Below are 18,764 nucleotides of genomic sequence, written 5' to 3'. Positions count from 1 at the left end.
CCTCACTACCCCTATGTGGTCCTCCCTGTCCCAGGCATAGTGGAGCTGTCCTGTACCTCCACCTTCCTCTCTCTCACCTTGACCATGCTGGTCCTCGGGAGCCTACCTAGTCTCTTCAACATCCTTCCTGGATTGGTCTGGCACTAGCCCCCTGACCCCCCCCTAGACAATCGCTCTCATTTTCTCCTTAGTTCTGAGTTAAGCTTTACCTTAACTCACACCAGAGGTATGGTCTGAGTTAAGATTTCATATGTAGTGTGGGAGTATTTATATTTATGAATATTTAAATTTGCACTCACTTTTTATACTTCTAATATTAACTGCCTTATTGTTAATGTAAACTGCACGTGTGCCAGAAATCTCGAAAATTGAAGCACACAATTTAGAGGAATCGTGCTCAGAAAAATTTATTTTCCCTATGGAATACTCCATTGTAACAAAGTGTAACGATGTGTTGTTTTCTTCTTATAGGTTCTGAAGCACTTCATGGATTGTGACAAAATTTGGCATGCGTGTTTGGCTGGGCCAGGTGCCAGCTAAATCTGGCGAAGATCAATCCACGGTTTCAAAAGTTATATGCCTTTTCCCATTTTCCTTTGCATCATTAACTATAATGCGCCGACCACAGCAGTTTAATATATACATTTGCAGAAAGCATTATTGAAGAAGTTCAGTAGACTTCACAAAGTATGATGAAGATGAAAGTCCTCAACTTCACATAGCCCTAGCTCACACTTCAGAGCAAGAGAAAGAGGACGCACAGGCTGTGCACCTATGTAGAGTGGACACACACCATTAATCAATTGCTATTTATACGCCTCATGACCCAATTCCAAGAAATGCTCGGAATCCAAAATCTGCTGTGCCATGATACGTCAGCTCCACCTTTGTGCCGACTGTGGGTCAAACTGATTTCCAGGGATTTCAAGGTTTCTGCTTTGAAAGGAAGCAGAAATCTTAGTGGTATCCGCATCATTAGCGCTTGCGGGCCATGGAGCCAGATAATATCATCCAGCGGCCTCGCGGAGGCACAGAAGACTGGTGACTCCGATGCCTGTGTAGTTTGGTGACCTCTGCTAACCAAGCCAAGAGAGACAGGGATCAGAGTCATAAAGGATCCTCCTTTTTCCCCAGCTGTGAGTGTGAGGAGATGGGGTCATGGATTCAATTGATCTTGCATGGGAACAACTAATGACAGTCACTCGCGCAGTCTACTGAGATAGACCTCAATGGACTTGTTGTGCTATTTACTTGTCTAGAGTACTGCAAGTGACTTATTGACAGTGGCCAACTCTTGCACCCAACATATACATTTAAGGATGAAACAAGTGGGTTACGACCACTACCCGATCACTGTCATATCATATTTTTTCCAAGAGATGGTATTTTTGTTCCACACTGAACAAACAACAATCAAGCATACATGTGGTTAGTGTCATGCGGGCGGGCGCGCTGACCTTGAAGAAGCACAAACACTTGCCTCTTCTAAGTTTGGTCCATGGTTGTGCAGGTGTCAGACCTATGTTACATAGCATTATGCAACATCTTTCCGCATTTACACTAAAAACTATGTGATAAACATGCGTGCAGCACGGTGCGGCGTGGTACACCACCATATTTTGTGTAAATGTCCTTAAGAGTTTGACTGAAAAATAAGATCACATCTTTCGTTTACATTACCACATACTGCAGAGCTTCTGGTGAAAAACACTGAATGAAACAGCAATATATCGATAAACATCAATATATTATAACTATCATCACTCTCACCTCTAGCTGGCGCACCATGCAAAACTGGATCGCTGTTGGATCTTTTCAAAATACGTCGTCTACAGCTTGACTTGTGTTCCGGGACCGAAGCTGGCGTGGGATTTGGAGATGAAATGTTCCCGCTGTCAGAAGAGGGCAAACCGGAAGCGGATGGCACAGATGTGGGTGGTGCAGAGGTGGATGGTGTCTCTCCATCTGAAAAAAAGTAACTTGAGTTCAAAAGCCCACCAAAACAAGCAAAGAAGTAAAATAATATAAAATCATGCTTCTGGCAGTGACGACGGTGAGGAGCCCACCTCACCTAAAGGAGGCACGCAGATAACAGGTTCCACGTCCCTCCCTTCCCCCACTGGTAGTTGGACGTGGGCGGAAGCCCACTAAATTAGGCCCCAAGTAGGTGAAACAACAAGGGGCAGGAAGGCCGGGAAAATGGCCAGCAATCCCAGCAAAAGGAAATGAAGGAAAGGGGCGGGGATAACACCGGGAAGAGCGGGGCAGGCGCCAGCAATATAAGGCGCTGGGAAGTCAGCAGCAGCAGTTTGCTGCAAAAAAGCACGCAAGGGATAAGGTGGATGTCACAGGTTATATGGTGGCTGCCAAGGAAGTGGAGAGCAGGGCTCAGGGGGATAAGCTTTATCATAGAAAGGAAAAGTGGTCTTATGGGGTTAAAAGGAGGGGTCCTTTCGTGGCGCTCTTCCTGGAGCAACAGGTCCAGCTATCAGCAGAGGGAGCAGGCCACATGCTGGAAGTTTGAGCAGGGTTTCTGTTCCTTTGGTAAATCATGTAGATTTAAACAAACAGGCACCAAGGCTCCAGGGGGGCATGACACAGGGCCAAGCGATGATGGGAAAAGAACAGTAGCTCAAAGCAGGACGACACATCAAAGCTAAATTAAGCAGTTTGTCGCCCATCCTCGGCAGCCCACTACCGTCCCCAATTAGGTTGACTAGAATACTACCACTATTAAATGGTCACCACAACATCGCTGACGCAAAAGTAATTTGGGAAGGGTTTTCAGAGGGATTTGATATTCCCTATGCTGGGGCAGGGGGGCAGAGAGAAGCTGAGAACCTGAAGTCTGCATTGAAAATGCCAGAAGTGGTAAAACAAAAAATTGCCAAAGAACTCAGTTTGGGGAGTGTAGTATACCCATTCTGCACACCTCCATTAGGAAATGTCAAGGTGTCCCCTTTGGGGCTGGTTCCCATAAAGGAGAAGGGACGATTTCACATGATCCAACACCTATCCTTCCCAGAGGCGAGGCGATAAACGATGGCATTCCAGAAGACATTTGCAGGGTGGCCTATGCGTCCTTCGATGACGCAGTGGTGCTAGTGAGGGCCACCGGCAAAGGGGCACTGCTGGGGAAAGCTGACAAGTCTGCATTCAAGCTTTTGCCTATTAACAAAGACCGCTACAACTTGTTGGGTTTCAAATCTGAGGGACAGTACTACCATGATAAGTGTCTGCCCATGTTCTGCTAAATTTCTTGTGTATACTTTAAAAGGTTCAGTACCTTCCTAGAATGGGCACTGAAAGAGAGGGCTAGGACGGGGAAAGTGATGCACTACCTGGATGTCTTTCTGTTCATCGGGAGCAAAGGGACAGAGGAATGCAGGATTTTATTGAAACAATTTGTCGAATTAACAAAAGTACTTGGGGGGGACGGAAGACAGTTGGCCCTCTCCCAGAGATCGATTCAGAAGAAGGTCTGACTAGGCTACCAAAGGATGACCTAAAGGAAACTATTAAAGGAATGTTGGGCATGAGTAATGCGACACTTAGAGAGCTACAGTCATTGACAGGAAAATCGAACTTTGCGGGCAGCGTCATACCAGCAGGTAGGGTATTTGCAAGATGTATTTCACTTAAAACGATGGGTCTTCAACATGCTTCCCAACACGTACGCCTGGGCTCTGAGGTAAAAGAAGACCTAAAGATGTGGAACATTTTCCTGGACAGTTTTAACGTGGTTGGTGCTACAGAGGGAGCAATGGGCGAGCAGCGACAGTTTGAGACTCTACACTGACACATCAGGCTGTCATGGGTTTGGAGCTATAGTGGGGAAGAAATGGTGCACAGGCATGGCCTCCTCAATGGCATGAGGGGGGCATGACGCAAGATATCACATTACTGGAGCTGTTTCCCATCGTAGTAGCCTTTTTCCTATGGGCGTCCTCGCTGGCGAACAAAAAGGGTGATTCTATGGTCAGATAATTTGGCAGTGGTACAGATAATAAATCGGGTAACATCAAATAACTGGAGGGTACTACCGCTATTCAGGGAAGTCTGCTCAGGGGGAACAGAGAAGTACAGGCAAGACACATACCAAGGGTCAGGAATATAGCATCTGACGCTCTTGTTACAGTTTGGGAGATTTTGGAAAGAAAAGCGAGACGCAAGAAAGAAGATGACCCCTTTCAAGAGCCATTGGTGGGACATAATTGGGAAAAATCTAAGCGCACTGATCAACACAGCTCTGGCACCTACCACGGAAAGGAGATATAAAGCATGCTGGGAGAGGTTTCTTAAATTCAGGGAAGGGTTTCTTAGGGCGTGCTAAGGAGGGGCTCTGGTGCGTACCTTCAACAGGTGGGCTTGGCAATCACAAAAGACCAGAGCATGGGCAGTGTCCCATCTGGCAGCAATAGCCCATTATCACAAATATGGGGTGGTGAAGGGCCCAACCAAAGGGCATTATGTCACCCTATAGACATTTTGAAACTGGACAATATAATCAGAAGACTGGCAGGGACATGCAGGGACACTTTTGAGGCTGCCATTTTCAGGGCCGCCTTTTCACTGGCCTTCTTCAGGGCCTTGAGGATCAGCGCATTGCTTTCAGACAACAAAGATGGTGGGGGAAGGGGTCATCTAAGGTTAGAAGATGTCATAATGTCACAAGAGGTGGCACAGCTACACCTAAGAAGGTCCAAGACTGATCAGACCGGAAAAGGTAGATTAATCACTCTCCACACAACAATACATACCCGTAAGACCCCCAGGAAGGGCGGGATAACCACTATTCCTACACACTGATGGGACGGTGCTGAGCATGTTCCAGTTTACAAGCGTAATGAACCTTGCGTTAAGAGGAATAGGGGCAACAGAAGGGGGTCTTTGGGACCCACTCCTTCAGAATCGGTGCAGCAGGGGTTGCATGACATCGGAAACTATTAAGAAGATATGGGGTTGGAGGGCAAACAGTTTTAAAAGGTACAGAAGGCCAGACAAAATTTAACAATAATCCATACCTCAATCCCCATGTCTTCCTACCAAATAGCGGTTAGGAGGAGCCGAAAAGGGCGGTTGGTCACTCATCTGTAACCAGGGCCAAAGCAAGTTGGACACCGGAAAGGGATCAAAAGACAGTGAGACATTTCAAGGTCGAATGGCATGGAGTTCTGGGGAAGAGATGGGGTCAGTTGGAAGAACATGTGCAACGGCTATTGGCAAGATACTGCAAATCTGATATTTTACTGATACATCTGGGTGGGAACGATCTCACTATTATGGGCGGAGGTGCGGTGATGAGAGAGATGATAGGCACCCTGCAAGAATTGGGGGCTCAGGTTGGAAAACTCAGAAATCATGTGGTCAGAGATCAGAGATAAAGATGGAGGGGAGCAGATTCTCAAACAGCAGTAGAAAAGTCTAGGAGAAAGTTGAATGGATCAATGTCCAGGTTTTGTAAGGGCAGGGGTTCAGACAGATCAGGCATGGCTTGATCAATCTGAAGTCACCCGAATACTACGAGAGTGACGGGGTGCACCTATCAAAAGAGGGCATGGGCTGTTTCTTCTGGAACTTATGCACAACATTATTGGAGCTATGAGGATGGAGCATGAGGGCAGCCACAGATGGACGTGGATCCATTGGTGGTGTGGCGGTGTGCAAGCGACTAGTGGCACTGTATGGACTACAAATGAGCTTGGAAAATCAGGAGGCGTTTTTGCTCCTCCCGAGATCTGCGCCCTCTCTGAGGCCTAGCGGCGAGGGCACTTGAGGTATGTGAGAAAGCTCAGCTACCCCCAGCAGAAAATGCTCCTTCAGCCCAAGACCACCTACAGGGGCAGGTGGGTCATGGACAAGGGCAGTTGGGGGAGCTTTGGCTAAGGTGTAGTTGGTTGGAAAATCCGGGGGGATGCAAAAAAGAGATGAGTCAGTCGGCTGGTCGCCGCAGCCGGGGAACGATTCCCCAAAGAATGTTTTTTCTGTTATGAAAATAATGTAGTTTTGAAGTAGATGAGTGATGTGATGTGTTATGATAAAACAGTGGCCTTTTGTGCCACAAAGAAACAATCATCTTCTGCAGTTATGTGACACATGGATGTATGACTACGGGGGCACTAAATGGAAATGGTCAAAATTGGTTATGGTTTTTATATGTGGACAAGTGCCGAGGTTATTGGGATTCTAGCGGGGTCCCCTAAACAGCAAAAGCCTTGTTACATAGTCAATAACAGATAAGCTCATTGTTAATGTGCATTATTATTTCAGAAGCGATAATACTGACGAGACATGCAATAATACATTTGAGAAACAACATGATGGTTCAAAGGAAAAATGAAAAAAGAAAATGTGTAAGGTTAATTCCCATATGAAATGCACAAACTAGAGGAATACACTGTAGCACCTATGTTGCAGAAAGTTGGGGATCGGGGATGGAGGAGAGGGGAGAGACGGACAGGTGGAAAATAAACATTGAACCATTACAATTCAGTTATGCAATACCCCTTTAATCTAAACATAAAGGAGGGGCGCTGTGTAGCAGCCAAGCATGATGGCTGCTTAGCTTCAGAGCTCTGCTTGTTCGCGAAATATCCTGATGCTAATTCAGCCTGAACAGATCTGAATTGGCATCAACTCGCAGCAATGATATGAGGACGGGCAGTGGCGTCCTAAACAGCAACTCCGGTGGGCCAGTGTCTCCGGAGTGTGGAGATCAGCCTGCATGGGGCGTGAAGTCTGGGAGGACTCCGGCAGAGTGTGCTGCCACTGCACTGGGGTGCCAGAAGGGAGATGACAATGGTTTCCTGGGGTCTGCTGGCCAATGATGCGGCTTGGAATCCCCTCTGGGCAGTCAAGCGCTCCTGGGTGAAGCAGAGCATTGGAGAGTGACAGAAGGTGTTCGAGCAGGAGGAAGGTGTGCTACCTTGTGTGACGCGGTACGGTCTGTAGCGGTGGGATGTCTTGTCCTACATGGTCACTACGGTGGCAGCCCAGGCCATGGAGCGGCCACAGTGATGACAGTGATGCATAAAATCTCCTGAAGGGATGGCCCTGCAGCGACACGGTGGGGGGCAGAGTGGGAGCCGGCGGAGACCGGAGGCCGGCGCTGGAGGTGAAAGTTCCCTCACGTGCTTGCCATACCGGGAGCAGTATCCCTCCCCTTACATCTTGCTTTCTTCTTGGGGGCCGGCAACTAGATAGTACAATGGTGAGTGCACAGTCAAAATTAGGAGGAGGAGATGAATGCTACAGGGCCACACGCGCGCAGCCTGTCTGAATAGTGATCTGTATTAAGAGTGTACAGATGGGTGCTTCAGCCTCGGTGCCTACATGGTGCGCTGTATGTGAATAGCAGCGGAGGATATTAGACGGTTGGTGACATCAGGAGGACATAAGGGGCTTCCAGTGGATAGTATCAGTGCTGGGGCCTGGAGGTCTGCGGGTTGATTGGTAATAGTGGTGAGGGAGTATCTGAGCAGTGCCTACAGGCCTGACAATGTGCACCTAACAAGGAGTGAGATGAGCAGCTCATTATCAGCTTAAAGATCCATGATATGACGAGAGGTGCAGGAGGGAGCAAGAAAATTACCAGTACAGACAGATTTGACAGGTCAGCACCCCGGGCAGATCGAGGATTCCCAGCGGCAGTGACCCATATCACTGGAGACGGAGCCGGTGCCGGAGACCTTAGAAATGCAGCAAATGTTAGAAACTATGCAAAAGGGGTTTGCGGCTGTGCATGAAAAACTGGACTATAATATGGATAATGTTACCACAATCTGGGCACAGCTAGCAAAGGAAATGCTGTAAATTAATGAAGCGGAGGAGCGAATTGGTGCAACAGAAGATACTGTGCAGGAGCTGCAAACCACAGTAAGCACCATTGTGAAAGAGATGAAGTATGTCAAATCCAAATGTGATTAGCTTGTATCTATATCCCGTAGAAATAATGTACGGATGGCGGGGATTTGCAGAGGATGCCTTGTCTGCCAATATGGAACAGGCAATCGAAACGCTTCTTAGGCATCTGCTGGAAAAATCCATCCTGTCTCTCTTCTTTGCAGTTGAGAGGGCACGTAGAGCGCTTGCCCCGAAACCCCGGGGGGACTTTCCATGACCGATCATAGCTAAAATCCTAAGCTACCGGGACAGTTGGCTCAGGACAAGCAGGAACTGCAGCTAGGGTCTCAGGTGATCTGTTTGTTTCCAGACCTCTCAATTTCAGTCCAACAAGAATGATGTTGATTTATGGGTGTGAAGAATCTCCTTCATGAACGCAATATACAGTACGCTATATTGTATCCGGCCAGGCTGTACTTTCAGTTCAAGGAAAAACTGTACTTTTTTAGAGTGCCAGATGAGGCGACCAAGTTTCTTGAAGCCAATGTTCTGATCCAGGGACCAGGGTCATCCTCAGAAGCCCCCAAGACTTGAAGGGGGGTGCTATTACTCATGTCTCAAATAGTTAAATAGTGTTATTTGTTGATGGTAATGCACAACATAGCTAAAGCCTCAAGTTTAGAAAAACAGATCAACCTCGCCCAGAACAGATCAAAAGCTCTGTTGACAACTAGAAAAGTTTTCGGTTTTCCGGCATGTACCATTTCCCATCTGCCTCCATCTCTAGCTTGGGCAAATTGATTGAATGACTTTATTATGGATGAAATTGATTTGATTAGGACAGAAATTGACTCTCAGCCACCTATTCAACAAGTGGCTGTGTCAAACATAGAGATTACATTCATTGGGAGATTCAACACATACTATTTTTGTACTCTCCCCTGTGGATCTGGGAACAGTCTCTAATCTCAAATTTAAGATTAAGCCCACTAATCTCAACTATGACCCTTTTCCTACATATCTAGTTAAGCAACATGTGTCTGCCTTAGGCGGGCCCATCCTGCCTGTTATAAATGCTTCCCTAACTCAGGGGGATGAATCTGAAAAAAATCATATCTTACGCCTCTCCTTAAGAAAATTGCAATGGATAATAAAGTATTTTCTAATTACCGTCCGATTGTAGGCCTTCTCTGACCATATACATCCTGGAAAAAAATGTCAAAGTGCAATTGCAGAATTTTCTGGAAGAACAAAGGATCCTGGATATGTATCAATCAGGATTTAGGCCAGGACATAGGACTGAGACAACACCAGAAATGACTCTGAAATTGGGCAAGCAGTGCTTGTTTCACTAAAGCCTGCGGCGTTATGATACTGATACACAAGAGCCTACAGTTCACTTGTCTGCAGTTCGTCATAGATGTGAACAGGCTATTTGTTTTGCTGCATGCTTACTTATGCAGGAAGGAGATAATTCTACTTAACAGTTATGACCCCAATTTCGATTACCCTGATTTATATAGGGAAGTCCTTCAACAGTTAGCTGGGTTCTGTAAGGAACTCATGGTGGCAACAGTAAAGACAGAAACAAGTGATCACAGTCCAAGGGTGTTTAATAAACTTTAAATGCAAGGTGGAAAATGCCTAAGCTAAACCTAAATCTACGATGGGAGCAAGCGTCAACGATCAAATGCAAAATAAGACAGTCTGTGTGGCGTCTTGTCAAAGTAAAAGGTCTATATTAAGAAAAACCTATTGTCAATTCCTTACAACTAATTACAGAAAGAGTGTGGATAGGGTTTTCAAATAAAGATAAAGAGGTGTTCACAAATAATAAGTCAGGATGTGATTGCCTTGAGGTCTCCCTTCCCCACGTTTTTAGCACAGGACAAGGTGGACTTTGGAGCACAGCACACGCTCGAGCCTTCCCAGCACGAGCCAACTGTTCCGTGTAAGCTATCAGGTTCTTCGATGGTTAAGTCTCTTTTCAATAAAAGTCTCTTGCCTTCAAGGCCTGATGTTCTAAACAAACAAACACAAAGTTCTATTCCACAAATACGTTGGGTGATGGCTTCACCGCTGTGTCCCCGTCTTCTGGGCGCAGACCGCTCACAAGTCGTATTCAACAAATTAACCAAACAGTTCCTTTCTCAGTAAACTTTGGGTGATGACTTTCCACCCCTGGATCTCCCTCTGCCGGGCTCGGACTCTAAATAACAAGGGAGACACTTCACTTCCCCTTATCTTGCAATACTTCTTGCTTTCACAAAACTTAATGTCTTTTTAAACAGCAGCACAGGATTCACCTCCGTTTGTCGGCCTCTGTCTGCTGGGTTCACTCTGGCCAGCTTTTCCAAAACTGTTCACGTTGGACATCTCTCGGTAGGGTTCACTTCTCTCTACACACTGTTCTTAGGAACTTCAGGCTTTGCCCCTTTTTTTTAGCATTCCTCTGCCGGGGTTCACTCTTGCCAACCTTTACGAAACAGTTCACTAGGGTGTTTTAGACTTCGCCCCTTCTCGTTAGCATCCCTCTGCCGGATTCATTCTTGCCAACCTTTACTAAACCGTTCACTGTTCATGCTTTCATTTCACCAAGCGTGATTCATTTCCCTTAGTTTTCCAATCATCTGTCGGTCAAAGACTTTCAATGGTACAGAAGATTTTACAAGACCCCTGTATGACCACTTTGACCTCTTCTCGCCTTTTACCAAGGCTTTCTGGTTATGGTAGTTTCTGCTATCAGGTAATTGCCCAGAGCTCCCTGCGTCAGCACCCACGTGGTGCAAGAATTCTCTGTTACTGGTTTTCCCCCTCTTTCATCAACAGTATCGTTTTGCTTTTCAAAGTTCAAATTCGCCGTGGGCTGTTTTTCGTTCAACACAGTTCGGTTTCTTATCGACACTCCTTTCGACTCACCGGTTGTGATGAACCGCTTGGCTTTCCTTCTCCTTGGAGTCAAGGCTAGTACCACCGACACACCGAGACAGGCGGCTCTCACCGGCTTGGTAATCGTCGGAGGAGGGTCTTGTGTACCATTGACATCTGCTGCAACACACGCTGGCTATTGAATGCCGACTTATTATTCCTTCTGCAGAGGTTCTACGGGCCTTGGTCGGAAAGGGCAAGGTCGACTCTCTCCTTGTCACCCTCTCGGTCTGCACCGCCTTTCTTCTCCTCTTGAACTGCAGTGCTGAGTTAGCTCTGATGTCATTCGGTCTGCCTTGCTCGTCCTGTGCTCTTGTGCACCACCTTTTATTCCTGTGGGGGAAGGGAAAGGGCTGTCAGCTGTGTCTGATTCTGGTCAATTGCCTGACTTTGCCTGACCCTTCTATTGGGATATGTCAGGTAAACGGCTCTGGTGTTCATGCGTTGTCTTCCATGTTGTGCGAAAGTGTTCATGTGGAAAAGGGGGGGGGCAGTGTTTTTGAATATCCTACGTTGTAGGATGGGGAAAAGTTGTTGAAAGAAGGGGGATACTGCGTCTCGTCCATAGGTGTCCCACTCCCCAAAGACCCCCCATCCAGTTGATCCTCCCTCACTAGTCCACCCCTGGGAATTGGATCCAATAGCGATGGCTGTGTCCTGGCCACCTGGATGATAGATCCCCAGGGACTAACCAGGAAGACACTGTCAGGTTTCTCATAGTTCCCCAAGGCAGATATTGTTTGGAGAGGGCACTTTAACACCATAATGGATGTGACTCTGGACAGGTCTACTCCAGGCCCTCGTAATATTACCAAGGCAGTTTGCATGATAGCAGAAGGAGTGCAAGAACTGGGCATGGTGGACGTATGGAGAATACGCCATAGGGAACAACAGGAACACACTTTTTACTCGGCAGTGCATGGAATGTACTCCCATATGGACCAATGGGTCATCTTAGAGTCCTTGCTCTCAGTGGCGACGGACTGTGTAATATATCCGAGGACATTTATCTGACCACTCCACTTTGATGCTGGTGTTAAACTGGTCTTCCGAGGGGCGACATACATCCGCATGGAGATTCAAGCCAGAGACATTGCGTGGCCCAGCTTTTGCACTCAGTATGCAGGAGAGTATAGCACTGATTTGTTCTGAGAATGTAGAGTCAGTCTCGACCGTTGCTATGCTATGGCAGGCCTTTAAAGTGTCTGTAAGGGGCATCACTATGCTATCTGAATTTGGGGTATTGAAGTCCATCAGGCGGGAACTCAGTGCAGTGGAAATGAAATTGAAGGGTTTGCAAGAAAATTATTATGCGAGAAAACCTACACATGAAACACTAGCCAAGACAAAACTCTGACAGTTTCCGAGACTTAGCTCAAAGGGAGACCAGGTTTTTGGATAGGCGATCATGGGATTGCTTAATGGCAGGGTGCCAGGGACAGATGGGTTAGTGGATGAGTTCTGCAAGGAATACCGGGACACGCTGAACTCTTATTTGCTTCAAATATGGGAAGAGGTTTATAGTGATAATACCGAATAAAAAAATCTCGAAACCAAAAATTTCGAAAACAAAAGGCCGAAAAAAAAAATATCGAATTGTTTTTTATGACGTTTTTTTTTCAAAATGGGGGGGTTCCCCCCCAACCCCCCTTTTTTTCTATTTTTTTTTATTTTAACCCTTTTTTTACTTACCTGACCCCAAAAACACATAAATAAATAATTCGATATTTTTGTTTTTCGAGATTTTGTATTCGAGATTTTTGCAGTTCGAGATTTTATTTTCGGTATTTTGACCGACCACCATGGGAAGAGGCGTTGAGTAGCGGGCAAATCTGGGAGTCGGAGCAGGAGGCCATGATAACACTTCTTCTGTTCTGATCCTCACTGATCTTTCTTCTGCCTTTGAAACTGTCAACCACTCCATCCTCATAAACCGTTTCCATGATACCCTAGGCATCACGGTTAGGACACTGGCGTGGCTTACCTCCTTCCTTTCAAACAGACCGCCCCAAGTGCAAATGAGCCCTTTTCCCTCCTCCGCCACATTCTTTACCTGTGGTGTCCCTCAGGGCTCTATCCTATCGCCATGGGTCTTCAACACCTACCTGGTCCCTCCGGCCCACCTGATTTCCACTTTCTCCCCTCATTTCCAGTGTTATGCAGACGACACACAGCTCTCCTTCAAGCTGCCATCCTCTACATCCTCCTCCTCCCTCATATCTGACTGCCATTCAGGCATGGTCCTTCGTCAATGATCTCTGCCTTAATGCCAGTAAGAAAGAGATCCTTCTCATTGGGACGCTTGCTCCTTGCATTCCCCTCACTCTCTGGCCAGGCTCATCGAGTCCCCTCCCCACACCCACCTGTGAGGCAAAAAATCTTGGGATCATCTTTGATTCCTCTCTCTCTTTCTCCCCACACATCACAGACCTTGCCAAGAAGTCCAACTTTCAGCTCCACCTCCTCAGGGGCATTCTACCTTTCCTCACCTTCCCCCAGAAGCTCAACGTCTCCAGAGCCCTGGTTCACTCTCGGCTTGACTACTGCAACAGCCTTTTCCTCAATCTGCCTCTTTCCTCCCTTCGCCCCCTTCAACTAATTCAGACTAGGACTGCAAGATTTATCCTTGGGCTCAAGCCCAGGGACTGCATTTCTCAGCCCTAAAATCTCTCCACTGGCTCCCGCTGACTGCAAGGATCAAATTCAAGACCCTTCATTTCATCCACAAGGCTGACTGGGTCCGGCAACCTCTTTACATCCAGCTTTCCCTCCCTAAATACCTCACAGCCAGAGTCCTTCGGTCCTCTGGCTCCAACTCTCTGCAGGTCAAACACTTCTCCAAGCTGTTTATGTTTGAAGTACTGGGAAATGATGGGTTTGGGCACTGATTTATATCATGGGTGAAATTGTTATGTACTGCACCAACAGCCAGGGTAAGTACAAATGGGACCATATTGGTGGTTATTAGGTTAGAAGGTGGTACGAGACAGGGGTGGCCGTTGTCCCTGCTTCTATTGGCCCTGGTAAGTGAGCCATGGGCGGACCTTCTGAGACAGTGCCACAGCAGGTGTGTTCTTCGTCTAGCAGGGCCCCAAACGTTAATATCCCTTTATGTGGATGATATATTGCTGTATATCCGTGACTTTGTTGAAATATCTGGCAATGGTGGTGAACAAATCACTGCCCGAGACAACTGCATTGAATTATTCCTCATATATATCGAAACTGGGGGAAAACTCCAATGTCAATGATGGGTCGGCTTGCACTTATCAAAATGATTGTACTCTCGAAACTGTTGTATTTGTTCAATAATATACAAACTTGGCCAGGCAGAGCGGTGTTCAAAGAACTACAATCAGTATACACAACATCTGTCTGGGTAACCGCTGGGTTCGTAAGGGGTGGCTATCACTGACCCGCCCATGGGAGGAAGGTGGGGTACTGCGCCACACTTTCAATTATCCTACCTAGCAGCGCAAGGGCTAAATGCAGCATATTGGGAAGATGCAGATAATGCCACACCACATGTTTATCTAGAAAAGAGAGCGTCAGGTGGCGTCCCATTGCAATCTATCCTCTATGGGTCCCAGTATACACCGGGGGGCCATTAGATCCAGTGGAGGCCACAAGGAAAGCTTGGACTAGGCTTTGTATGCTACAGGGTATAGAGTCCTCATATGACAGGCAAGCTCCTATATGGAGGATATCTTACCTAGCACCGACAATGGACCCATCGACTGAAAAGAGCTGGCAGGCGCTACTGCAGTGGGGTGTATGTACGTTCAAGGGAAGTTAATTACTTAGGAAGACTTCAAAGAATATGTGGGGGAGTCACAGCTGCAGGTTATATACTACTGGAGAATGAGATCTGCTTTTAAATAGAAGCGGCCATGCATTCCGAATGAGCCGCAGATCAATCCTGGGGAATCATATGTACATGAGGCTAGAAGGGGGCGGAGGACTAAATGCATCTCAATATTGTACACACACCTACTTGGTGAACTTGACTCCAAAGGCACAAATAATAAGGTGAAGTGGGAAAGGGATTTCTATACAGTGTTTCCTGAGAAACGGTGGCTTGATATTTGCAGCCTAACTAAACAGATTTCCTACAACTCCAAATGTTGCCTCATCCAATGTATGATTGTGAATAGGCTGCATCATTCTGCTGCCAAGATCAGGATGATTAGTAAAGATTGTGCGGGCAAATGCCCCAGATGCGCTGGAGACGAGGCATACTTAATACACATGCTGCATACTTGCCCATGGTTACTCACATATTGGGATACACTTCATGAAGTGATTGGTCACCAGGTGCCCTTACCTCCGCAGGTGTATGTCTTAGGCTTCACGGCGAAAATGGCAGAGGAAAAATTGAGATTCCCAAACCTAGGCTGCTACTGACCAGAAGACTTATATTGATAGGTTGGACCTTGCATCGGCCACCAACATGTGAAGAATGGCTACATGGTGTAACTTGGGCTAATGACGCTGAAGAGGTATATGGGACCCTTGTCACATGAGGAGTAGTCCTAAAGACATTTGGCTACACTTCTGCCAATTCCTTAGTGATCGTAATGGGAGGGGTAGAGAGTCTGTTGAGGGCAGTTTGAATGGCAAGGGGCCTCAAGCAAGCAGTGTATGATTATATCGGAATTGTTGAAGTGTTGAAAAAGTTTGATTTATGTGTACTGTGGACTTTGTATTATTACCCAGTGAACCTAAATAAATTGTAAAAAAAACCTATACTTGAAATCTCTGGCGGACTAATCGTTGGTGTTGATCTGCGATTTTTCATGTATGCAGATGATGCACAGATCCTCCTGCAGCCGGGAGGTGCTGATCACAACCCAAATGATCATTTAAAACAATGCATGCAGCAAGTTTGCTCCCGGATGTCAAATCAATGTACAGGAAACTGAAATTATGTTTTGTACAAATAGCTTGGCTTTCCAAATTACTTTACCTAATCATCTCTCTTCTAGTCCAACAGAGAGCAACAGTCTTGGACAGCATCCCTTGGGCCCTACCCAGCTCCATCCAAATCAGTTTGTAGCCAAGGTGTTTGGTTGGACGCGGTTCCAGCAAGGATTCATCTTACCAATCTCCAATTCATTCAAAATTCAACTGCCACATTTCTACTTCATCTAAATAAGTGTGACCATATTTTCATCCGCCCTTGGATAGCTGCACTGGCTGCCGGAGGTTAAAGGGATTGAATTGAAAACTCTGCGTGGTCCATAAAGCTTTTTTAACATAAAGGATCCTCATTTCTCGGCAGCAGTTTTATACGGTGTACCGTAGGCAGACAGCCTCAGATCACTATCTGCCAATCTTTGGAATATGCCAATGTTCAACTACCAACATTGGGGAGAGCGCGCTTTCAGAGTTCTGGCACTAAAGCTGTGGCATGGACTTCCACCTTATCTACAGCCTGTGAAGAGCCATCATGAGTTCATACGACATTTGAAGACCTTGATATTTCCGAGATGAATAGCCACGCAGGCTTGTAAGGTAGTTCGTCTTTGACATCAGAGAACGGATTGATGCCTCCTTCAAGGTGATTTGTCATGTCTTATAAATGTGTACGTACCTACAACCTACTGAAATAAAGTGCCTGTTACCTGTCGTTAAAAGAAAAACCAGCTCAACCTTGTTCAACATAGCGCCAACCTGAAAAAAGCCTTTCATATTTTCCCTTCAATAATAAACAAAATAAGAGAACCACGACTAAGGCATCATCTAAACACAAGTGTATCCATGTCTGTGCAAAGTGCTATACTGGAAACCGATATGCATGAATGAAGAATGTATACCCCCTGATTCGAATATCAGTTGCTGTATCCTCTGGACCGATCCCTATCTGACCTACCCTATGGTTTGCTCTAATTTACACTTTTAAATGTATAAGATTCAAAGCAAATAATAATGTCTTAAAGCCTTCAATAATCCTGCAATTGCATATATACAGCAGCAATAATTCAATCCATCAATCCAAGGTGTTTATGGGTGTCCTCTCTGAAAGGTTTCTCTTGTCATTCCATTCCATTAGTTTACAAAAGGCCTGTTAAATAAAAGTAGAACAATCTGGCCGTTAAACATCTTTAACACCTATTTACAGCCAAAGGAGAAAGCAAGTGGCAGCAGTTGTGTAGTGTTTCTCAAGAAGCAGTAGTTGCCCCCCCCCCCCCATTCTTACCTCCGGATTGTGAAAGCTCTACAGATCAGTCATCGTTATCTGGGAAGAGATTCCAGTGGCATCTTATGATGCAGGTAAAACAAGAATCCCCTGCACAGAAAGTAGTCCTTTTTGCCCAGCCTTACTTGTTTTGGCTCTGGACATGAGCCTACACCCTTGCCTAGTGATAGGCTACAGACATGTGCAAGCATCTAAGAGGACACAATGGTGAATTGCAGACAGAGCTATTTCCCCAGATTATATAATTTATATTTGTACAAGTGCACTGTGCAATGGCACTATTGAGCACCATTCCCTGCAACAGGGAATCTGGACAAAACATCCCCTCCTCAGATCTATGCACGGATGAAAGATTGCCCAACACCGCCCTTGAGATGAAACCTGGACACTGCACAAGCAGACAACGTAAGGTATGTGGTGACTGAAATCCCTGTATCTTTGTGTCTACCAGCCTCCTGCTCATCCACACAGCCTAGCCTTTGCCACATTTAATAGAATTGGGTCCTACGTATCCCTTCAAAAAGCTGTATCCAGGAGTTAAGCCAAAAAGGTTGAAGGGATTTCCCATCTCTGGGCCATCATTGTCCTTCTGTTTTCCCGATGAATATTTGAGAATGCCTTGCACTGGGCTTTACACATTACATAAAGACAGAAAATAGAGGCACTGTCATTGAGATGCCTGCACTAAGATCATAGAAAAGAGCATGACGGCGTGTGTGTCCTTGTGGTCTGGCTTTAAGCCAAGATTCGAATCCACATCTCTCCGAGGTGGAGAGATATGATATATTTATGTATTTATTTATTTATTTGATATGATATTTTTATTTGTATCGTACTCGTACACAAGTGTTTCAGAGCGCGAAAACCCTAATGGCGAGATATGAGGGATTTGCTGCATGAATGCAATGAAGAGCATGAGAATCTGGGATTCAGACAGGTTTTCATGCCCCTCACCACGAGTATACAATACACCCAGGGTGCTCCCACAGAGTGGAGCTCCATCAGGACAGTCGCCACTGCAAACATGACTGCTGTATTTTCTAGGTGCTAAAAATCCAGACAGAATCCACTAAAATATCCTCACTTCATAGCGATCAGAATCCTGAATCTCTGCCACATTAGGGTTCTCTGCACCAGCACAGGATCTGTTTGTGAATCTCACTGCATGGTTGCAGCAGCAGTACACAAATTCTTCAATACACTGCAACGGAAATGAGTGGACACTGAAGAAATTGGAAACGTTTTCACATCTTTATTTCTATGTATTTTGTGACACTTTTCTCAACAATCTTTTATTTTACATTTGCACTGCTGTGGATTTCCCCTTTTGTTTCACGCCCCCCTTAAAATAAAAAATACTATATTATTTATTATTCGGAAACATTGAAAACTCCATTCCTCAAAAATAACCTGTTCCTGTGTAACTGCTTGTTTGCACTCACCACAAGATGTGATGTCTATGGGATCCGCACAATGAAAAGGGATTAAAGAACATCATCGGAAGAACTTGCTAATACTAACTGACAACAAAATGCTACCAATACAACAGCAGTAGATACAGATTGGAATCAAATCCACTAAACTGATAGTAAAATTCCTGCCGGTAGAAATGGATCGAGCAGCAATATCTGCAAATTCAAAAACATCTAGAAACCAATAACCTCCTAGGTCTCCACCAATTTGGCTTCTGACCAGGACATGGTACCGAAACAGCCCTGGTTGATCTAAAAATTCAAATGGATGAATTCAAAGACAACGGAGAGCTAGCACTCTTCCTCCTACTCGACTTATCAGC

The 18,764-nt window shown here is 45.9% G+C and overlaps 1 protein-coding gene across 3 annotated transcripts in view; it reads right to left on the bottom strand.

The window, feature by feature from the left end:
- Positions 1-18,764, bottom strand: part of ENTREP1 (endosomal transmembrane epsin interactor 1) — a 367,539-nt gene that overhangs the window by 44,396 nt on the left and 304,379 nt on the right. For all 3 annotated transcript variants that reach the window (XM_069625781.1, XM_069625780.1, XM_069625782.1), the window contains one exon: positions 1,771-1,965. In XM_069625781.1, coding sequence (XP_069481882.1) covers positions 1,771-1,965 — 195 coding nt within the window. The remainder of the gene's footprint in view (positions 1-1,770; positions 1,966-18,764) is intronic.

Source organism: Ambystoma mexicanum, chromosome 6p (assembly GCF_040938575.1).
Source record: "Ambystoma mexicanum isolate Mex_15411 chromosome 6p, UKY_AmexF1_1, whole genome shotgun sequence".
NCBI classification, from domain to species: domain Eukaryota; kingdom Metazoa; phylum Chordata; class Amphibia; order Caudata; family Ambystomatidae; genus Ambystoma; species Ambystoma mexicanum.
The sequence above is the reverse complement of the archived record's forward strand: the minus strand, read 5'-3'. Positions and strand labels throughout refer to the sequence as shown.